The following is a 24,952-nucleotide window of genomic DNA, read 5'->3' on the forward strand; positions in this document are numbered from 1 at the left end:
GTGAATTAAAAGCGTGAAAAAAATCTTGCTTCGACTCTCGAACGTGTGTAAATTGAAGTGGCACAAAATTGGATCATCATCGTGGTCGAAGAGACTCCTCTTATAATGTCTTAAAGTCGTGCATGAAGTCAGTAACGTTACTGTAACGATGCATGTTTTGGGAAAATCGTTACTTGGCGCCTTTAAGAATGTCTGAAATTTGGTAAACGATGATAAATAAAATATAGCCATATTTTGCAAAGCCAACTCCTTGAAAGTAATTTGAAAATCGTTTGAAAACGTTTTTTTCTTCAATGTTTCCTTTCGTTACGGCAACGGTACCGACGTCAGCCTCATCGAATGACGGGAATCGCAGTTGAAGGTAGAACGAGACCTTCACCGAAGTGTACGAATTCCATTCGAGCGAATTATCCGCCGCACATCTCGCTGGCACTTGTAACCGCTTCTTCAACAATTATTAACGTGGCGGTTCCACAGAGCCACCAGGGAAATCTCTAGCGACTCTATACCTCGATTTCAAGTCTCTCTCTCTCTCTCTCTCTCTCTTTCTATTATCTCGGGATCTCTGCTTATACATACCTAATGTTACATACATCCCTCGTGGAAATTAAAGTCACGAGTCTCTCTCACCGCCCGCTGTATGTAAGTTCGAGTCCATTGGTTGGTGTGAATTCTGCTAACCGTCTATGCACCTACCCACCATGATAAACCTCTGAATGATTAACGGTATGGCTCGTGTAACGTACGTACCCACGTGCACTCGTGTCGGTGGTTGCATGTGAAACCGTTCATTCCGTGCAATGTTATGGTGCTGCAGTCCCGGCTTATGCTCTGCCTGGTGCCATGTGTTTAGTTTTACGAAGAACCAAGCGATGCACCGACTACTTCTCATTATGCACTGATACTCCACGATCTACGTCGCTCGATAATCCAACGGAAAACTCCCCTTGACGCCCCATGATGGTGCAGTGAGAGAAATTTTCAGTGTTGCGAAAAATTAATGCTTGCGCAAGAATAAATTGACGTTAAAGCCTTGTTTGACTAAAAAAGTAGGGTATACCCCACAAACTGATTTTACGTTGCAATAACCAAAAAAGGATCGACAATAGCGGAAAATGGTTAGGCGTACCTCGTTTTTCGTAATTCCAACGATATTCCAACAGTTTTCTCAGCGATACCTGTTTTGCTGAATTTTTCTAGCTACCGTAACAAACGAAATTTTTCTCAGTGTATGGAATACGTCTCCGAGCTGATTGTGATTCTCGATGATGATCTTGTGCCTTGTACAAGTAGATACAACATACTGTCGGGTATTAAACTCTGCAACGGTTTTTTCGGGTATAATATTACAATAAGTCAATGATTTATATCTTGCTGTTTTATCGACATGATCGTCGTAATAATCGTCGGTAATAAAAATCTTGGATCGCCTCCTTCGTCCGATGATGCAAGAATCTATCTGTCTTATCGCGGTCATGTTATTATTCAAGTGAATACCGCGAAGTATACCTTTTAGAGTAGCGCGGTTTCTGGATTATTCATAAATCAAGTCTGCTCCCATGTACTATTTCGACTTTTCTCTCCATTATCTGTTTTTTTTTTTTTTCATTCTTCCCCTATAAATTTACGTCCAAATTTCGTGTACCAAACGACAGCTGGCCGCATATAAATTACAACTCGAAGCTGAAGGAGAAGCCGCAGTTTCTCTCATTCATTCGCAGAGATCTCTTACAGGTTACCAACAGTGATAAATTACCTGTATCCAGACTTTCCATATCTAATCATACGTCTCTATGAATCATTGGATCTATAAATGAATTAATTCAAGCAGTAACTTCCGTTACTTGCCGGTTGCAGGAATTAACGATTACTTCAGTCCTACACCTCGCGTCACGTAAACATCGTACATACACTTAATAATACTTACCCACCCTTGTTTCGGAAAGTTTCGTTACGCATGTTGTAAAGAACTGCAAAAACTGGTCCGTTGTTATACCTACTTCCGATAACGTTACGCAATAAACACAGCCGCGTGATTCTGGCTGTAAATGCGTTTACTAGTTTCTTGAATTCGCCTCGAATTGGCAATTGGATTTTTTACGCACGCGCGCTTCAGACCAACGTTGAGAAAGCTTTGACTCGATTTAATCTAGCTGTCAAAAGATTGATCTTTGACATTGGTGTATCCGCTCTGACCGGTCATTCAATATTCGAAAGGTCACCTGTAACATCGTTTATACCCGACGGACTTATTTTCTAACCAGCATGTCCGGCATCGTAGGTACAGAAAATCGCGAGACTTTACTGAAATCGATTTGCATTCGAAATCCGTTTAAAACTTGAACCTCAATTCATTCGTGTCAACGATTTTTATCGCCTCATTTCAATTCCTCTTATATTCGTCAATGTCAATGTATAATCGAAATTCTGAGTATAGGTGCAGTGACCTGTATTTCGAACGGTTAAAAACTAATTTTGCATCTCGGATACGCGAGTTTATTACCGTCGGATTACAAAATACGCGGAATGTTGTAACGAGTAAATAACATACACGCTGTGCCTGTGTTTCGAAGCTTTATTATAACATATAAATATATGGGCGATATGACGCGTGTGTCGATTTCATCCCGCACCGTATGGGAGTGGCTCGAAATTAGTCAACTATGCGATGTGATTGACTGTATAATCCGTCGCTTATACGAGTTATACGCTATATGTTGCTGTTCGGTAAATTATTTATTCGACCGTTACAGTCGCTTCTACGAATGTGTAACCCAATACAGATGGACGTATGGCACGTTGGACCGGTCGTAAAAATTTTTGGCTTATAGATATCTCGAATGGAATGTATCGCACAGAGATAATCGATCGCTGGCAGCAATTCTTTCGTATACGTAAATTGTGCGGGTTGATTGACTTTTTAAATATCGAACATGATGGCACTTGTAATTTATTTCGATTAAATTCGATATCAAACACGTCTATACTCCCTCCATGTATTGTTCTTCAACTTGTACTAAAACTGCGGAAGAAATTATTCGAAAGTATGAAATCGATACGCGTTGCGTAAGTTCAGGGTTCGCCGGCAGGCGTGAATTTTTTTTCACGATAGCTACGACTTGCCTGAACGGTTTTGCACTCTGCCGTATGATTATCAGCGCATAAAGTTTCCTTGACAATTTTTGTCGTTGGTATTTTTTATTTTTTTTTTTTATTTTTTTTTTTTAAATTGCATCTCTTTGAAACATTTTACAGCGTTCAATATTATATTAAATGTTTTCACGGATGACGAGGTCAGTTCACGGCCGCGGTGCAACAACCGCTGCATGATTTGGTATCCAGTTTAAACAAAGTCCTTCTAAATTGAATGATGCAAAAAATTTGAATACCTACTTCGATATCCGCGCGTGAAACGAAGCGAATTTTCACCCGCATCACGGCAACTTCAGCGTTGACACACTGTTTAACGTGTGGTAAATACACACATCGTGTATAATATACACGCCACCGAACTGATGACGATTGCACAAATTCCAAGCTAAATATTATATCCATCGGACGGGGTAAAAGTTGTTTGACATTTAAGGACATGTCGCAGTATCATCTGGTAATAAATATTCGACAATTTTAGCATACATATTCATTGAATTTATCTCTAGATGATTTTTTTTTTTTTTTAGTGCAAGTGTAGTATACATCTACATGGATGTGTATATATCCGAGATCCGAAATATGCGAAATGCATATTACACTAGAAACTGCGCTTGTCGAAATCCTTTTTTTTTTTTTTTTATTCATTTAACTAATGTTAACGCGGAGTCGCACAAGATTTCTTTGCTCAGAAACATCCTTGACAGTCGGACAACGATCCAATTGAATAATGTATCGAACGGTTATGTAACCCATGAGACAGCCGCGTCCAAGGCCAACCTCACGCCGCGAAGAAAGTACGAGAATATTGAGATTTTAATCGCTGCGACTTTTAGTTTCTCAATTCTCGCGGTGAAAAAACTGTCAACTTTGGTTAAAATTATCATCCTCTAATTTTTTCTTACGGAAATTTATCATCATCCCCGAGCTTGAGGTGCAAATTTACCCTCCAGTTGAGGCTTTTTTATTTTTGAGGGACGACACCTTTATCAGACAGGTAAACGTTTCAACTTATCCGACTCTGTGTCTATATTTAAATCATCAATTAGACGCTGTTCGTGAAAGGTAATAAGAATCGATGACGTTTGTTTTGCATGATGTACGATGAAGAGCGATTGCAACGTGTACGGATGACTACCTCGCGAAAGGACAATTGTCGTTACTGTTTCAGCTTCCGTTTCCGGTCCCTAGGACAGAGTCCAGATGGAATTTTTGACGGTTGACTCTAGCGTGAAGAAGAGCGGAACCGCGTAACACGCGCGGCGAGCAAAGCTGACGATCATTCCCGTTGACCATTGTTCACCGTGGTTCAATCTGCAAGCCAATCGTTTCACCGCCTCATATATGCGTATATACTGGACTTTGAGAAAGAACGAAAGTCAATTCGCGATTCGATTGTGTAATCTTCTAATCATAGAGAATGACAGATGTCTCACAATCAGGTGAATCAGACTTCTAGCGACGACTGCAGTGAATCACACTTTTCAAATAGTTATTTTCGTGGCAAGTACGCATGAAATAGAGATTTCTCGACGAGTATAAAGTGCCGGACGAGTCGAGAGGTCTTCATATGCGCACGTGTCAAAAATCCTATTCTTTACGTCACCTACTGTCAAAAATTGATAACATCGTGCAGTTTTTACGAGCACTAGTGCTTGTAAAAACTACAAAGTAATCGAGTCGTTGACGAAGGTACCGCAGAAAACATGTCGAGTGGGAGGATGAAGATCTGAGAATAAGAAAGCCAAAACGCAAATTTAATCATTATTTTTGGTTTACAATTAGTTTTATTTTCGTCGCGGGCAGGCACCGATTACTCCTGGGTCTTAATTAATTCGTCCAAGCCCGCAAGACGGAGGTTTTGCGAATCTTTTCTATACTTGGCTCAGCTCCTCTTATATGGATCCGAGGTGTAGTAAGAGTTGTTCGTTATAAGTCGTGGGTCGGCGAGCTTCTCGATTTAGTTTGAGCCACGGTCGGTTTTCTCGTATTGTATACACGGCGTATTTCATCGTATAGTGCGCAATGTACATGTGTAGCCTTCCCATCGAAAGAACAGATGACGAACGATGAGGGAGATCGCGAAGTGATAGCGATGAAGATGGAAGTCGGATAATTCGCTTCTCGCTTTTCGAAATCACCCTCACGTCATCCTCTTCCTCGCTTCTTCAACTGTAATTCAACACCGATATCAAGAAGCGCGGGTGCGGCGCGTGCAAATCAGGTTCAGAAAGTGTGCGGAGTCACCTTACACCGCTGTATACTTGTAAATTAAACTCTTCTCGCGTACAGAGTTTATTACGCCTATGGGGGTCAACTGCATTCTTTCGAGGACATTTCCCGAAGCTCGTTTGGCACAAATTTCATCCACTCGCTTGCGTCGACAGGTTACATCGTTCGATGCTCACACCCCGCAGTATGTCTCAAACATCTGCGAAACCATCGCTGTTAATCGCATCAATGAAAATATTCGTACGATAAATACGCACAGGCGTTAATTATCATCGCGACTAATTGAATCAGAGGGAACGGTTTCCCGTGCAAGGTAAGTGTACCGGTTATTGAACCTGGTTTGTGTTTCTTTTTTTTTTCGGTTGTATCTTTTTGATCTCTAGTTCCAATATTACCAATAAATACATTTCTAGCGTTTAATCCTCTAGCAATTGGTTTTAGTCAATTTAAAATTTTGAAAAATAAACGTGTCGATAACTGGTACACTTAGCTTAACTACTGTTTTCACGGGCTTGTTACACGCACGGATGCCTTGGCATATCCCATACGTGTTCACGCAGAGTTGTAGGTATTTCGACTTTGGTATTAATAGATCCCTGTGGTTCCAATACAACTGCACCGACAACCATCGCAAGACGCGGTTAGAATTCCTCGGGAGTTCGCGCACTTGCGCAAGCCATGCATCACCATCGGGTAGCAGAAACGGCATCGCCGGCAGCAGAACGACGAAGAACTTTTGACTTGGTGTTGCTAGACGCGGTGGAATCCTCATTCCGCTTATATACCACGTACAGAACTCACGGCACTGCGATGCTTCTATATCGGTTTAAGGATGCGTCGGGTGTACAGTCCGAGCGAAAAAGTGCCGAAATGGAAAGATCGAGAAACAGGGATTCGCAATCAGTAACTCAATTACTTATCACAATGCCGTATCACCTCGGCATGGAAGAACGGCATTGGAATCCGTGATTGACGACAGTTTTACGTTCATTTTACCCAATTTCAATCGACGACAACTCATTTTGAGCCACATCAGGATTTCATCAAAAATCTTATAAACTGACGGTAAACATATTTCGAAATGAAGAGGTCAGTTTGTTTCACGCACTGCCTGGAGTGAATGCAATTTCCTATTCGTGCACACGTCAATTCTGCATAAAACATACGTGCCTATATTCTGCTTTACACAATAAGGAAATTCACTCCGGGGATGGGAAAAAATTAATCAGGCTCGGTTGAGGTTCTGCTTGCTTCGCCTGCTTGCTTCGCCTCGGGCGAAGGCGGCAGGTAGAAAGTGACACCGATGTATTCCGGTCCAGTGTCCATGGGTACGCGTATGTTGTGCCTGCGTACACTTGGGCACCTTTAGATAAAACGTGGACAAGTCGTTTTTTACGTACCGTATATCGTATATCGATACGCGATATTCGCAGAGCGTAAATGTAACATTTTGCAAACACGTTGCGACGTTAATTAGGACGGAAAAAACGGTGTTTGCCGAGAAATTGAAACGTAAGCACTGCGGCAATTTGCATGACGAAAGTCGCGCTTTCATCGCGTCAGATATTATAATTAATACAAGCTGTATGTAACTCGTTTATTAATTTGTAACATTATTTATTGTTAAAAGACGTTGTCGCAATTTATAATTTATCATGCTTATATTCAGTAGTCCAACGCTTGCCTTCGTCTTCTTATTCGCCTATGTATCGGTATGTAGATTACATTTGTATACCTGTGCGTGAATGTATATGTAATATGACCACGGTTTTTTTTTTTGCCACTTTTCGACACCGCGAATATGTTACGCGGAGTCGTGTGATATAAGTTTTACCGATGTTTGGTCGTGCCACTGGTTAATTAATCCCAGCTAATTAATCAATTAATTAACCGGGTAATTACTAGGCAGGCGAGTATGTCATAAGTATAAACTTTGAGGTGCGTGCGGTAATGCAGCGAGTGAAATTTATAATAAAATACAAACGTAATCTGCATCGAGTTGTATTTGTTCATGGTACATACATACTAACCGCAGAGATTCTTTGATGTTTGCCACAACTTGAATAAAAATAATAGTAATAACAATAATGATAATGATAGTGCCGTAGGTGGTAATGAATCATATTTAATACCAAGATCATCGTTATTATTATTATTCTTATTATTATTATTATCGGGAAATTTACAATTACAACGTATACATCACACGCAACGCGGTGTCTGATTTTTTATCACCCCGGCATGCGTATATTAATCTTTTGACAAATTTTTGCGTTTCACGTTTCTTGCCATCGCCAATGTCGACGTATATCGTTGCTGTGGTTGATAAAAGAAAAAAAAAAAAGAAAGAAATTCGTAATTACGTGCGGGCTTGTATAGAAATAGAAGGTCTGCCGCAGCATGCGGGTGTTAATGTAACGAGACTTTTTCGCTAGTTTCCGTCTCAAGGGTTCCTCGCCCTCCCTGACATCCCCCTTCCGCTCGTAATACCCCTTCTAAAATATTTCGGATGTGAAATTGCTTAAATTGCGCTGGCAGAGAAATTTCCATGTATCGTATATATATTATACGCGTGTACGTATGCAATACGTAAGCGAAATAATTATTATCAAACGAGCATGCAGGCAAAGTGGTTGCGATGGAGATTTTTCTGCTAGTTTCACCGGTCTTTTACTTTATTTATGCCTAATTTCATTTCCCTCGCTGTTACTTTTCGCACGTCTTTTTCTCCATTTCGCGTCTCGTCGACCTCGGGCGAGCTCGGAACGAGGCGAGAGGTCGAGAGGTCGAAAGGTCCAGGGGTCAAATATACTCGAGGGAATTTGCGGAAGGAAAAATTTATAATCTCTACTCTCTACGCTGAATTTACGGTCCCCGGATTATGCGGTCCTCGTAATTCTATCCGCGCGGCGTGGCATCCATGCGTGTCCGACTTCACTTCCGGTTTTATCCAACGTGCACCGACTGACGATGAACCGCCAAACTTTCATGTTACCTATAACGATTGACCAAAGAACGGACCGTAAGGATTCACCCCGTTTATTTCCCCTTCCCCGTAAGAGAAATCAAGTTCGGGGCTATAATTTAATTGATCTCGTTTTCCTTCGAATCGCTCACATAATTGCATTTATGTAAAGATATAAAATGGCGTAGTGCAGTGACGTTCTTGAAAATTATACCGCAGTCACGTTGTCTGCTCAGTGTAAATGAGGTGGAGATGGAGAAAATTAAGAAACAAAAAAATAAAATAATCTTCCAAATTTCGCAAGAACCAACAACACCTTTTCATGTAATAACATCGTCGCGTGTTTGGGTATTTTGAGTGTTTGCGATGTCCTAGACTTGGCAAATTATTATTGGTACGGATAAATTAGCATTCGGTTGAATAAGTAAGTCTGGTTGTGCATACAATAACTCACGGTGTCGTTACACGCGTATGTTGTAAGTCGTCACGTTTACGAGCACCGAGAGACGACGCGCTAGGTTTTATTGTGATACGGTGGCTTAAGAAATGGGATGATGATGATGAGGCGAGACGGAGAGTCACGTACGAGGAAACACTCGAGACGTCTCCGTTTCTCACGTATGTACGTATGTACGTATGTCAAGATGCAATTAATCTGCTAATTTCCCTCCGGAGGAAACCACCGCGTTTATAAATCTTCATCCGTGAATCCCAGAACATTTTTCTGCCGGCGAAAGAAGAAGAAGAAGAAGAAGAAGAAGAACACGAAGAAGGAGAGAAAGATCGAGTCCAACATCCTGGTGATGTACCGATGCACCGGTGTTGCTGTAACTCGCTACTCCAGGTTTTAGCTCCAGTTTGAAAACCTTGAAAGGTATGCGCAGTATCATGTCCGTGGGTGTAGTGGATACACATGTACATGTTTGGAGTGACGCTGCGGAGAAGAAGAAGCTTCATGCACTTGCCGAGTCACGCGCGCGAAGAGGCAAGGGAATCGATCTTTTTTTTCAAGCAACTCTTCGCATAGGGAACTTGCGCTAGTATAAGAGTCAATTTATTCCTTCGATGAAATGCTACCGTTCTTCAGCTGTCTCTCTTCACTATCGTACATGTACGCTATACATAATCCTTAGAGCATTTTCACGTATCGTCTACATATTCACAAATTTTTTTCCATTTTTTCTTCTCGTCGCACGATTATATATCTCGTGACGTCTGCCTGCAGCGTTGCGGATCTGTAAAATTGATGCGAAGAAAGTCGTACAGGTTATATATCCATAGGTATGGTGTCATACTCTATTTGAAGACTCAATAATAGACGCTAACCGATATGTCAACCTTGTTCAATGTATGCGTCTTGGTTTTTTTCCTCCTATGTCAACACAGACTGTCTATCTGTCTGGCTTTTCGTCTGTTCGACGTCAGTTTCAGCCACTTTGGTGAATCGCGATGGTTACAACAAGGCGAATAAAAGGGGAAGAAAAAGAAGAGGAACTTTGTTTTCAGAATCGCAAATACCTACTGCTGGCGGACGGTGAAAGACTGTGCAAACAATTATGCAGAGACACTGAAAACGAAGGATGGAAGAGAACGGATCAAACAGATTTTATATGTAGAACGAATCATCTCGTTTCCGATAAAATGCTAATGCCGACTGCGAGCACGGTGTCCCATCGGGTCTGGTGTAATCAGAGAATAAGTCGAAAACCTCGGATGCGATTTGAGTGTGCAATTGCGACAAAGCGACGGATGCGTAACAAGGTTGAGGAAAACGGAAGAGGATAACTCTTCGCCTCGTTTACTTTCTGTGAATGATATACCTGTCCAGTACCTTCGTAGTACAACTCTGCCTACCTAGCACTGTGTGCAGCTTTTATCACAAGCTCTCTCAATGCGCGGTTTGTGGTTTCGTATGTCCGGATACGGGGTATCAAACTACTTACGTTGTACACGCCTTGAGACTTCCTTACTTTCCTTTTTCTTTTCAACATTTGCGTTCCGTGGTTTTTCAGACACACCCAATGAGCGATCCACAATTTATAACCACGGGGGCGCGCATGTTTGCTACCCGATTGTCCGGGGACTCGCTCGATTTATTTCCAGCTATAACGGTGTGCTCGGGCGCAATTTAGCTCGTGCGCCACAGATGGTTTCCAACGATATTCCACACGCTACTTCACCTCGACTACTACCAGGTATGCGTTCACGAGGCCTTAGGTCATTTCTAACCGTGCCGTAAAAGTCTCCCGACAAGTACCTACTTGGTGAACGGGTGTTTGTGTGGTTGCGTTTGCGAGTAGCCGTTTATCAAGATCAAGGTTTACGTGTCTTTTGGTGCTCGCTCGCCTTATTTTCATTCTATCCGTGCTCCAACTGCACTATGCGGAGTTCCGTCTTATTACGCAACGCGTCGTTCGTCGTTATTCTCACAATTGCAATAAACAGAGACGTGCGTCACGGGTCCGTCTTTGTTAACTGGTTTTAAGCAAGTGGCACGTAATCAGTCGTCCGATTGTCACGACGCAATCTTTCTTTACCGCGAAATCAGCCTGCCTATCCTTTTCGGTATCTCGTACCACTACGTGTCAACCAACCTCGCGTCAATTTCGATTCAGAAGTCAATCCCTTAATCCTGTCTTAAGTCTTAATGCTCGCCGAGACTGGTCGGTGATGGGTGCGCCGGTACACCACTGCAGTTGGATAAATTGTTAGCTTATCTGAAATTAAATCAGTCCTCGGAATGAGGATGGCGGAGGATTTGACGCGATACTGATCCCTGTCCTCATGCCGTATAACAACCTTGGCTATCCTGCAGGCAGCGATGAACTCGCTGCTGAAAAGTGACAGGATCACCTGCAGTGTGGTAGATTTACCTAAGTGTGGCCTTGTCTATCCAAATCCAATTGCGTCGATGTATCGTTACGTGTAACCAAGGTTCACGACCATCTTGGCACATGCAAAGGTACTTTGACTTACCGAACGCTAGAAATTGATGCGGTAGTGTTGCAACAAGTGATGACTTACCAGCGAAATGAAATTGGTTGTCATCGCGAAGTCGACCGAGTCCGTGCCGTCATTGCCAGGACCTTGGATTCCTTGAAAGTAAGTAAAAGCACCAACGGCGCATATTTGGTAAACATGCGTGAATACAGGTATAATCCATTCGATTCTTGACATCCAGGCATTTCGAAAATGACTCCGTCTCATCCGAATCCCGAAACAGGGACCGTAGCCACGGTTGTTGATGTTGTTCTGGTTATTCCCTCTACCGCGTTCCGTAAGTCACGTCACGGGTTGGCCACAAGCATCGATGTCGGTGGTGTGCAGTGTGGGTTACGGGTTTGTAATACCTGCCGCTGCCTGCCTACCTTATACCCACTTACCTTGCCCACCACCACCACCACCACCACCACCACCACCTCCTGCGGTGAGCGGCGCGAGAGCTGGTTCAGGGCATTCACCCTTGAGCAAGTGTTGCGGGGATTGCGGGACGGTATACCTGCCTATACGTAGGTATAATACAAGGGGCCGGCGGGCGCACGCGTCCCGGGTTTCCCACCGGCTATAACCGCGCCACAAGAAGTCCGCCTTTGGCACGAGCGCACGCGCCACTGACTTACCCTTGTCGGTCGGCACGTTCGTCGGCCCTGCATGCCGTCCCTTTCGCTCCTTCGGGGGTCCCGGATCCTTCCATGCCCCTTTCGCGTATCTTGCGCTTGGCTACGCGCGGTAGTTCCGAGCTCAAGAACCTCCGTCACCGACCCCCGTCCTCGTGAATGAAAGAACTTCTCACTCCCGCCTGCCGGATTTTGGAGATCAGAAATCCCCGGGTGCCATGGCAGTTTCGCAGTCCTGAGATAAGGAGAATTCACCCGAATGGTGCCTCGCAAATCGTCCAGCACCGTTTACTCACCTCCGAAACTACCTACCCACATTTACCACCTTCCACTTTCTTGTACTCCACGCTTTTTCATCATCGTTTAGACGCGATCGAGAGATCCGGTCGCCTTAAGCGTTCGTGATTGGAACCGTTTCCAAGCTACGTGTGGAATGGAAAGTAATCGGTGCTCAAGGATTTCTGCCTGACAGTGATTCGCAATCGCGGCGGATCGAGATCGGGGAGGAAAAAAAAATACGGTCATTTTGCATCATCGTTCTTGAAGAATCTCAGAGTCGAGGTCTGGGTCAAACACTTCATAATTTCCTCGTTGATTCAATTACAGTCGTTCAGCAAACTCGATTACCACGGTACACAAACGCTTTTGCAGTTTCAACTCCACTCCGATGTTTCGGCAAATTTCTAAACTACCGCGTTGGAAATGAATGCACCGCAGTTTCACATGTCCTGGCAATGTCTTGCTGTATTTTGAAAAAGACAAGGGTGGCTGATCTGTCTTGACGTGAACGAACGCGTAATACGGGTACGTATAACATAGACGTGTATCGTCGGGGGCATCTGGTAGTCAGCTCGCGCTCTTGCCTCTTCACGGGGCATGGGCTCCAAGCTCTAATCTAACTTATCTGTTCGCCAGCTATACCTGCACAGCCCTCCGCCTTAACCCCTGCGGGTCCTATCATTGCCCATCCTTCCATATCATCCCCATCCTCTTCTCCGTCCCTCCTCCGGCACTCCAACCACGTACCATCCTCCAACTACAGCCATTCACCGCCTCTCTTCGTCTTCTCGGTCTACCTGTAATATTGATCCGGAGCTAGACGGCTTGTTCCCGCCATCAAGGGATGCTTTCGCTCCGTTGGCATTATGTGTATATCAAAGCCGCGGACGAGGCGAGCCTGCGAAATTTTTCACCTCAATTTTCCGGCTACTAACAGCTGCGGGTGCTTGCAACCGTCTAAGCTTCATTATTCATGCCGGTATGCCGCTATTCGGAAATCGAATCCGGCGTCTCCGGATCTTCTTTCACGGCTGCACTTCCTCCCGATGAGCTGTCAATGCAGAGAAAATTCCTTGCGTACATCGAACGAAGTCCACGGAACAACATGGCTGCAGGTGATGAGACATTCGCAAAAATGGCAACGAAACTCGTACGGACGAGCTTGCGTACTCTACGAGAATCAACTCGTAAACGATCGCTGAACTGAAATCTCTTATAAGTCATAAATTATGGTGGACAGGATTCTTCCACCCGTATTATATGTTAGGTGATTTACAGCGAGAGGACTTCGATATTTGTGTATTCGAGTCAGCCCACAGCCCACATGGTGTCCGTATGTACGATAGAAATGATTGTGAGCTAGACGTCGTGAAGGGTCATTAGCGACATTCAGAAAACTACTGTGAGAAAACGACGATGAAGATCGTTGGCAACGCGTATAATGGAGCTGCGGTGTCGATTAATCATCTCGCCGCTGCGGAGATCTGGAATCAATGTCCCGTGCTCAAAGCTATTCATCCATCTTATTCTTTGTTCGGGTTAGTCAAAGGTGAAAAGTTTCCTCAAGCCACGTACTACCTACAGTTAACTTATATAAAGTAAACTATGCACTAGCTTTCTGTTCAAGTATACGTGATCCATATTATATTTAATAATACAGATAAAAAAAAAGCATATCAGATTGGCTCTAGTTTTTACGTTATTGCAGCATTGTAAAGGGGGGGGATGGTTTCTACGTTCTCAGGCATCGAAAAATTCAGGAAAAAAGTTAGGACAGCAAAAAAAATTCTATTCATAAATTTCAGATATTAAGAAAAATAATGGAATTTTTCATCCAAATATTGCTTCTTTGAGTCATGTATGAAAATGTCGATAAAATAAATAACTAGAGTTAATTTCGAACCGTTGACCATGGCAATGCTTATGCATCTTGGTTCTTAGAATGAGAATTCGCCAATTCGTTAATCACTGGTAATTTTTTCTTGAATTATCCAAACGTTTCGAAGTAGTTCTATACATAGATTGACCCAGAAATCGGGAGAAGTCTTTAAATTCACGATTATCGTTGCGCGGTTTCTATTTGCGTAAAATTGGTTATTATCCTAGACTTTTGAAGCGTGAAATCGCGCTTTCGGGTTCTCCATTTATTATCGTAAAGAGCTGCAGTGTCTGTACCACGCGATAAATAGACCACGCAGCAGACAATCCGTCGGGACTGTTAACGATCGCGTTGATACTCTGGCACGAAAACCGAAATTTGCGTTATTCTTCATCGCTCCGACGAGGTTGCATAATGGGCTTATAAAACGGGACGGAAAGTCTGAATTAATTAACCGCTCGTTGCGCAAGCTGCTCGGTGTAAATTACGATAGTCGATTGCGAGCCTGTCCATCCCGTTTTATTATACCCGGTATACGAACAACCTCTCTCAAACTCACTTCACGATCACGATCCCGGTAACTTTGCCAGCAGGTACAACGTATTTCGACAAATTGAAATACCCGCCCATTAGGCACTTATCGCAAGTATAACCTCGGTGCCAAGTATAAATCAAATGGTTGCACACAGCTAGACACAATTGTACGTAAATGTCGTCGCCGATAATTAGATCCTCGGTCCGATAGATCGCAGCCAATTCACGTGAGGCGACCGACCTTCGACGATCGATTCGATGTAGGTGTCGTACCTTCGAGGCAGACCTTGAACGCGATCAGTCATACCTGCCGTTTCACGCTTTCATCGACATCCGATCGGTGAGACAGAGCTCGTGACCTGTGCCCCTTATTTTCTGTTCGCTAAAAATTATACGATAATCTCCGCATCGATCAACGATCGACGGATTTAACTTGCGACGCGATTCTTCGGAGCTACGGATCGAGGAAAAAAATGGAAAAAAAAAGAAAGGTTCTACACGAGCTTCGATTTTACCGGGTAATATGTTATTTTCGATTCGGGTAATTTCAAGTTTCAAGAGATTGTCCCGGTATGTGGATGTCTTCGAAACGAGAAAGTTGTCCCACGGGATGGTCGAAGCATATGCTTTAGTTTACCGTGATACGGAGTGTGTCCATAAATGCATACGTGTTGCAGAAATACCGATTTCATCGTGCTCGCGTAATCCTCATCTGAATTCGTTTGTAAATTTTTTGTAAATTTTTTTAAAAAATAACAAACATTCTGTCGGGGGGCGTGTATCGCTTGTAGATATACGTGTATAACTCTCTTCTAAATCTGAGAGCGTGATACATTCTCGGATAATGGATCGATACGTAAAAAGACTATACGTATAGACATAACAGGCGTCACTTGACCTGTCGCCAGATTTTGGTTGCAGCTCGGTTTCTTCGCGCACAGAGGAAGAAATTAACCAGAAGCTATCCGTGAATATTCACCGTGTCGTTTCTTTTACGCGACCAATCGACGCGCTGTATTTAAACAGTGAAAGTTTCATTCGGTTTACGTTTATCACAGTGCCGACTGACTGCTTTTGCCGATGCCAATGCCGATGCTTGAACTCGTTTGAACACCGTTCAACGAACGAAAGTTTTACGTACAGTAGGTAGTTATGTTCTGTTCCGATACTTCTGCTGGTATCACGATAGGTGATGTGTATACATATATCCAAACTTGTACAACGTTCAATAAAGTTGCCCTTTGCTCAACCGAAAAGAAAACTTGACTCGTAACTACCAATTGTGATCGTGACGTCTGCAATCAGCTTCCCCAGCGACGCACGCGTCGCACAACATGCGGAACCCGCTAAAACGAGCATCGGATAGCTAGAGAGTCGGGCGAGAACTCTACGAAGGATGTCCTCAATAGCCAATAACCATCGTTAACCGCCAACTAGCCCTGTTATAGACGCTAATCTGTACCTACATCGATTCGACGGATGGAACACACGCCGCACATCCTGCGCATTGGCACAATCATCCATCGCGGCGCGGATTATGCTCGAAGGAACGAATCGACGAGGGTCGAAACGAGGCGGACGAAAAAATGAAAACAAATAAAAAATAGAAACGGAAAGAAACCAGGGCAATCGGTTTAAATTGTTGATCTTGAATGATTGTATTTCAGTCCGTCTTAAGTTGAGAAACAAATAGACGCGCGAGTTGTACGAAACGAAGACGAAACGTTGAACGTTTTTTACCGTAACATCTAATCGGTGAGACACGTAACGTGTCCGTGCACGTGACGAGATCAACGTGTCTCGGATCTCCGCATCTCCGGATCGATAAACTCTGATAAATTTAAACATAAGAGGCTCGGGGCTGCAGTGCTAGACTGAAATCTATACAACAATCCAATCCACCGCTATTTAACAATTACAGCTAGGGTATAATAGCTGTATTACAGTCGTAATCCAAGTTTATCCACGATCGAATCTTCGGGCTACTGACTTTCTATTGTCTGGCTATTGTCTACAAGCTAGATAATCTTCTACATTATAACTGTTTATAATGTTTATTATGTCCGTTATACCTACGGGATATTTGTAGTTTTCGAAGCAACGAAACTTTAGATGCATTATTGTACGGACCAAGTAGGAATTTTATCCGCTGTTATCCATTTATACTTACAAATTTACAATCGAGGCAACGAAGTTTACGTTTTGTCGACAAGTTTTTCTTATTTGTGATTCAATGTGGTATTACAGTAGAGTAGATTCCCATCTACCTAATACAACTCAAAATTTGTGTACCTTCTATATTCAATTTCTAAAATTCAGAACGTTCAAGCGAATATTTTGCTTTCAATTCTAACTTCCAACCGTACCGAACTCTCAATTTTTACGAACTTTAGCTGCATTATATGCTAAAATCTTGTGTATTGTGCAACACAGTTGCGGCATGTATTATAGGTATGCAAGAATAACAAATGGAAGAGGAAATTCCTCCTCGGGCTAATTGTAAGAGAACGTTTATGTACGCTGCATATATGCAAATGAGATTACGTAGCGAGTTAAAATTACATCTCGAACGAAATATCATTATTTTTCGCTACTTAATCGTCGTCCTATCGCGTCTCGTTTACCGATTCACATGCTTTACAATATCAACCTGTGTAATATCATATTTTTCATACGTCTCCGATTCGCCTGTTGCTTTGTATCGTAACACGTTTACCTGTATTTATACCAGTGCTCGAAAAGATGCGGAAAAAGATCGTAAGGCGGGGAAAAACTGAGTCGGTATCTGTTTTGTCCCTTTGGGTTCACTGACCCTTCAAGTTCCCCATCGGTAGTCTCAGCGCTGCCTTGCTGCATCGACGTTGTTCTTTTTGTTCCCCCGAAAGGAGAAAGAAAGAAGAGGAAGAAAAAAATTTTTTAAAAATGTCCGCCGTACAGCGCATTCCTACTTTCCCATGCAAATCGGATTAGAAGCAACGTTACGGGAGGAAAGAGAGAAAGAGAGAAGATGAAAAAAAAAAATGCTGAGCTGCGAGGAAAAAAAAAAAAAAAAACATAAATCTAGGGTGTAAAAACGTGACTGATTAATCGTTGCTGGCGTTTGTTTCCTACGCACACATACATTGTGCCGTAGCGAATAGTCTGTTACCCTTAGCAACGGTAAAACTAAACCGCACCAGTGCGACCGGTTTGATACAACGATCGAGATTATATTGTATTATATATTCGTTGAGGGAAAAGTATCGTAGGACAAGATTATCATCGCGTATAAAAATCGGTTTTCTTACAAACAATACCCGACTCTTCACATATATATATATTATATATATTTGTATATAATAATACGTACGTAATATATACGAGTTTTACGGATTAACTGTAGAAGCATGGCTACGTTCATCAGAAGAGCCAGATTTCCGATAAAAAGACGTTACAGTGAGTCGATCGCGATCCTGTCCGTCGAATTTCTTCACTATTCAAACCGCAACATTACCGTTTTAACTGATTTTTTTCTTTTCTCAGGCAAGTCGCCGTTTTTCCCAAGCCTCGAAGAACAGAGCGGCACTCTCCTCGAGGATCCGACAGCTGCTGGTCAACTCGACGGCGGCGTCGGCGTCGGCGTCGGGGTGAACGTCGGTGTCGGTGGCGGAATGACCGCCCCCCAGGTCGCCCCCCTTTCATCGCCGAGCCGAAGCAGCCCTCACAGCCAGGGAAGCGAAACCGGCGAACGATTCTCACGGAAGGTCTTCGTCGGCGGCTTGCCGCCGGACATCGACGAAGGTTCGTTGCCTTCTTTCCTCGTCGCTTGACGATGTCAATATTTGTTCTAACCGCACCGTCGCTACAACCTCACGTCATACTTTGATACTTTGTAAATTGTAAATTTCATCGCAAGTCGTTGGAAATCGGGTCGATGACCCGGACGCCTTTATTATCCACACCTCCATCTTGTTTCCTTCTTCACTCTTCGTATCATTTCACTTTTATCTATCATTTTACGTACATACGTTATTTTTTTTTTTATTTTATTTTTTTATTTTACTTCATTAAAAATGATTGAGAATTCCAAGATTATCCTTGATAATTTGTTGACGTTTGTTGTTGTTGTTGTTGTTGTTGTAATACACGCGTGTAACAGCTGATAAACGGATAAACATACGATGTCTGCGGCTTGTGTGTAAGTAGACGCCTGTGTATAAAGTTATTTTGTCGTATACATATAACGCATAAGCGATAAAGCGAACGAGTCGAAATGCGATTAGCTCGACTCGTGCGGCGATAAGGCGATGAGGAAGAGGAAAAATGTTTGTGTAACGCGAACTTGTAAGAAGCAGTAATCGATCCGTGTGTGTATTTTGCGCGACAATGCGCGGGTACAAAGTTATGTGTCACTGCGGATAATATAACCGTGGCGATGAAATTAATTCTTTATATAAATACAGCCAAGTTTTACATTGCGGTAAAAGTAAATTCCATTGAATTTGGAAATTTCTGATTAATCGCGAAGCGTTTAGTTTTCTCGTTTCTTCAAACTGCAGCATCACAAGCTTATATGTGAAATTTTTGTCACCAATTGCACGGAAATTCTTGTATTTCTTTTTTTTTAATTTTTATTTTTGATGGAAAATTTTGATTATTGCTAATTTTTTTACACGAATTTACCAATATTATACATGTACGGTATTGTTATACTTGAATTTGCAATTATTCTTTTCACGTACAATACATATTTATGTGAAATCTAATGAGAGAAAAACTGATTTTTTTGTACCTCGTATGTTCGACAGATGAAATCACAGCCAGCTTCCGTCGTTTCGGACCGCTTGTCGTTGACTGGCCACACAAGGCGGAAAGCAAGTCGTATTTTCCTCCCAAGGGTTACGCCTTTCTGCTCTTTCAGGTATATAATTTTTATATGCATGTAACTCATCGTTTTTAAACAATCCAATTGATTTTACGATAAGAAAATTCTATCCTTGCCGAATCGTTGTCTCAAAATATAACGTATAACTAATACAGTTTGTTATTCTTTTTTTTTGTTTGTTTTTTTTTGTTGTCGTACGTTTCAAACTTATCTTTCATTCATTACCACGTCTCTTCCGCAGGACGAATCGTCCGTGCAGCAGCTGATCGACGCGTGTATCCAGGACGACGACAAGCTCTACCTTTGCGTAAGCTCACCAACGATCAAGGACAAGCCGGTTCAGATACGACCTTGGCGTTTGAGCGACGCGGACTTCGTTTTGGACGCCTCGATGCCTCTCGACCCCAGGAAGACCGTCTTCGTCGGAGGCGTGCCGCGGCCCCTCAAAGCTGTCGAACTCGCGATGATCATGGACCGGCTTTACGGGGGCGTTTGCTACGCGGGAATCGACACCGATCCCGAGCTCAAGTACCCGAAGGGTGCCGGGAGGGTCGCCTTCAGCAACCAACAGAGCTACATCGCGGCAATATCAGCGCGATTCGTCCAGCTGCAGCACGGCGATATCGACAAGAGGGTGGGTCGTCCTTCCTCAATTATGTGAGGGGGGGGGGGGGATTGGAAAATAGAAGGGTTGTTGGTGAAGAATTTTTTAAAATCGCAAAGTTGAAAAGCAGGAAAAGTTGAAATTTAGGGAAGTGTGGAACCGAGGTATAGAATCGTTGGAAGTACAAAATTACAAAATTAACCAAGATTTATGAGAATTGTAAAGTCTCGATATTGTGATATTTATATTTTCTGAATTTTTCCATATTTCTATCCTTTGGTGTTCTTCAATTTGTTGATCTGAAAGTAAAAATTGAAGTAACGAAATACGATACTTTTATTTGATGTAGGATTTATCGAGGGGTTATTCACTCGTATCGTACTCGGGTGTAATTTATAGAACTGTGCGACTCATGTATTAGTCGTAGACGCGTACCAATTTCTTTTTCCTCCCAATTAATCTATTCGTGTACTTATAGAAAGAACGATTTATTTCTAGGGCTGAACAAATATTTCAAATTACACGGTACTTGGTGAAAACGGGGGGCTCAAGTCTTGTGAAATCATGTTAAATTACTTGAAAATCTCTAAGGGTTGTACGATTAATTGATTAGCCAATCGCTGTAACTCGTCGATTTTGATTAATCTCTCATAATTTTCGATTACGATGCCAAATATTATTCCACAGATTTGACGTATCAAATTTTCTAACAGTGTTTCCCATTCTCTTCTAATGCCAATACTGATTAATTTCAGACAACTTTGTACAATTTTAAATGATTCCAAATTGCTGCAAATTGATTATTGTACGTAATTGATTATTGATGTATTGAAGTGAATAATCCCTCGGTATTCGTACATACGAATGGAATTGGGGGATTAAAAACTGATCTTTGTTCGCCGTTTGCTCAGGTTGAAGTCAAGCCGTACGTTCTGGATGATCAGATGTGCGACGAGTGTCAGGGTCAGCGATGCGGAGGAAAATTCGCTCCGTTCTTTTGCGCCAACGTAACGTGTCTCCAGGTTAGCTCGAAATGCTGTTTTATTAATATCGATTTCTCTGAAATTACTCGACCGAAACATTATTATCAATTTTCCATTAAAATCTGGTCGATGCATGCGTGTGACAAAAATATACTCGTTGAAAGTTCTCCATCAGGCAGAATATGAATATCGTACTTTGTTTTTTGACGTGAAATTAAGGCGGATCGTTGCGTTGTTTTTGTTTTTCAGTATTACTGCGAGCACTGTTGGGCAACGATTCACTCTCGTCCAGGACGGGAGTTCCACAAGCCGTTGGTCAAGGAGGGTGCCGACAGACCACGAGCGGTACCGTTCCGCTGGTGTTAACCCCAACTACGTTAAGAATAGTCGCCCCGCGGCTAATAATCTCGCGGCACTAGCTAATTAAAACTACAAAACACCATGTACACACACACGCATACACACGTACACATGCATTACCTTATCAAAACCAAAAGAAGGGGGAATTGAAACAACCGCAACCGCAATAAATATTATACGACGACCACCACGGCCAATTCACCAGTTACACCCGTACTGCGGGATTGTTGTGAAAGGGAAGGAGAAGAGAGAAAAGAAAATGAAGGAAGAATATTCGCACCGCTACGGACAGCTCATCCGTCGACGTCGATCGTCAGAGGCTCGTCGAATCGAATTGAGAAGACGGAAATTTAAACCGTAGAGAAGAAACGGTTGTCGACACACGCCGATATTTTTCCGAGCTTGTCTTCTTCCAATTCTTCTTCCGGTAATTAATTATCGCATACCTGACGAATATTACAAAATGTAGTAGGAAAATTGTACGGAGGTGAGTGATGACAGAGAAAAGACGGAGGGGAAAGAAAAACGGACGAGGCCGCGTCGTTGGTTGATTTGAAGGTTTAGCGCAGCAGCTATTCATATACACCTGGAATATTGACAGGTAAAAATGGTAACCTTCGCCGGGGTTTTTGTCGCTCGATATATATATACATGCAACTTGTTTTATATTTCGATGGCAAATAAACCATACCCTACGATATATCGTGTAATAACACAAAGCCATGTGTGTGGTGTATGTCTTCTTATACAATAATGATTGATTGATTATTATTAACTGACGTTGACTGCTGGCTGTTAACCAGGAAGTTTTCTTTTTTTTTTTCTCGTTTTTAATCGAGGGGCAGCTAGCGTTCTGTAGACGGGGGAGGATGACGAGAACATACCTGTATCTACTATTCTACATATTATCACTATTATTATTATTACTATTACTATTATTATTATTATTATTATATTGTTTTATTTTTTTATTTTATTTTTTTTCTATAATTATGGTTAGGGATACTTGCGGAAAATGCGCGAGTGGTGATCAGAGTTGTTACAAAAACTCGTCCAATTATGCAGCAGGTGGCGTAAAATATTTAAATTAGGCGTATTGACGAGAAACAAGGGGAAAATGAAAAGAATAGTTTGAGCGATATTTATAATAATGCAATATTATAACGATAATAACGACAAGTTATCTAAAGGAAGATCGAAAGCAGACTATCATTACATGCTAATATCGCGTCGTAACTTTTCGCTCGTTCGCTTTAACCCCGCAATTTCAGCCATTATACCATACATTGCACATATTGTTTCTTTTTTTTTTTTCTCGCAGTGACGTGTAACGTTACGGTGATGTTTTGAAAAAAGTTGAAAAAAAAAAAAAAATAAATGAAAGAAAAAAAAAAAAATGAAAAAATCGTTATCCACGTTATAATTGTACGAACATTGAGAATACTCTCTCTCTCTTTGTAAAAAGGAAAATAGAAAAATGAAATCGGAGTGTATTTCTCACTAGGCATAGATGACGCATCGTCGTCGTCTCATCATTCGCGGTAACTCGACTTCGCTGCTCTTTGAAATTCATGGATATTGTATAATATACGTATGTATATGTTTACACGTGTGATGGAATTTCGAGATACAGGCAGAAGCCGTGAAACGCGAAAACGGACAGCGAGCAATGAAAGTTAGAAAGAATGCGGATGGAATGCACGGATGAGAGAAAGAGAGAGCGAGAGAGAGAGAGAGAGAGAGAGATGGACAGAGAGAATAAAAAACTGAGAACTAGGCGTTGGATAAGCGAGGAAATGTAGCTGAAATTTAGACAGGGATGAATAACGACGAAGATAACGAGCCGAATAAAAAATGTTGAAAGGAGTGGCGAAAATTAAATTGACTGAACTGAGACGGAGCGAGATAAAAAAATAATAATAATAATAATAATAATAACAATCCGAGAGTGGTAAAAATCGTATCGACTGACGATATTTACCGTTGAATAAATTAATTAAGGAAAAAGAAAAGAAAGATACTAAATAACTAGACAAATTTCATGCATATGTATATTACCAATATCGTTGCACGATAATATATATTAGTAAAAAAAAAAAGAAAGAAAAAATGAATGAGACTTTATTAAAAAAAAAAAATAATATAAATAAAAAATCTTTGCTCCCCGTTGCGTAACGAACGCCAAATAACCACGACGGCTGTCGAAGATGAGCAGCGTTACAAATGACTTGACATATATCTCTGTGCGAAACGGAGTTGCAAGATGTTTATAGGTAAAATACTGTTCATCGGAGACAAGTTAGTCGATGTATGTTTTATAATAGGACAAAAATGACGAGGTGATGATGGGTTGGTGAAAAAAAGAGAAAAAAATAAATAAATAAATAAATAAATAAATAATACAGACAAAAGTAAAGATGAAATATAAATAAATAAAAATATGTACACGTACAGATAATAGGCGAAAATTTTTCAGATTATCGCGTTTCTTTTATGTAAATTGTACAATTATGCGATAATACGAGTTTTTGACGAGGACGAGGAAACCATAGTCGGGAAATAAATGTCGCGTCGTTATGCGATAATCGATCTTCTGCCGATTCTTTTAACGTGACGAAACATACCTAACGCGAAGCTCGACTTTCTATTCGTCTGCAGTTTCAAGATAACTTTGCGATTCGCAGAATTTGGTAGGTATATGTCGGTGTTGTTTGGTTGAATAGGTAAATTAAAAGCTCGACCTGTAAAAAACGCGTTCGCGAAAATGCCTGTGATTGTATTGAAATTTTTTCAATTTTCCCTCCCACTGTCTTTTCAACCCCCCCCCCCCCCCCCAAATCTCATTGCCGTACCTTTTTGTAGACGTGTACAGTCCACGTATACATATGCAATTGACAACATATAATAGAACAATTTCTCAATTCTATCTCATTATTACGTATATTATATATATATATATACATATATATATATACTAAATATAATAGAAAGCGAAAGAAAATTAGTTAATGAAAAATTACAACTTGTACAAAGGAAAATGCAAGAAAAAAAAAAAAAAAAAAAAAAAACGGCAAAATAAAAGTAAAATAAAAAAAAAAAAAAAACCAACGGAAGCGAATTACCAACCAAACTTTTCTCTCGGTGTATACATAATCAAATAACGCAAGCGTAGTTCAAATTATTAATAAAATAAATAATTTAACAATAAAGATAATGCTAACGACGATATAATAGTAAGAATGATAATATTACAAACCAATTCACTCTGCATATTTACGCGAGTTACCAAATATTATTGTACGCTGTTATATCCTGTAATCTTACGATTAGTCTGTATCCATCACCCCGACTCTCCGCGATTGAAATTCACGTAATATGCAAGTGTGCATACGTACATACATACATACATACACAGGCACACACGTACAGTGTAAAATGTCTGTATCTATGCATAGTTACATTAATCGTATAACACGAAATACGCG

General features: G+C 41.6%; 1 protein-coding gene across 1 annotated transcript in view; it reads left to right on the forward strand.

Moving 5' to 3' along the window:
* LOC124184874 (cytoplasmic polyadenylation element-binding protein 2) overlaps positions 1-24,952 on the forward strand; it is a 122,239-nt gene that overhangs the window by 95,030 nt on the left and 2,257 nt on the right. The window contains exons 5-9 of the mRNA XM_046575045.1: positions 18,179-18,436; positions 19,444-19,556; positions 19,762-20,154; positions 21,036-21,146; positions 21,357-24,952. The exon at positions 21,357-24,952 is cut by the window's right edge and continues 2,257 nt beyond it. Coding sequence (XP_046431001.1) covers positions 18,179-18,436; positions 19,444-19,556; positions 19,762-20,154; positions 21,036-21,146; positions 21,357-21,473 — 992 coding nt within the window. The 3' untranslated portion in view covers positions 21,474-24,952. The remainder of the gene's footprint in view (positions 1-18,178; positions 18,437-19,443; positions 19,557-19,761; positions 20,155-21,035; positions 21,147-21,356) is intronic.

Source organism: Neodiprion fabricii, chromosome 6 (genome assembly GCF_021155785.1).
Source record: "Neodiprion fabricii isolate iyNeoFabr1 chromosome 6, iyNeoFabr1.1, whole genome shotgun sequence".
Taxonomy (NCBI): domain Eukaryota; kingdom Metazoa; phylum Arthropoda; class Insecta; order Hymenoptera; family Diprionidae; genus Neodiprion; species Neodiprion fabricii.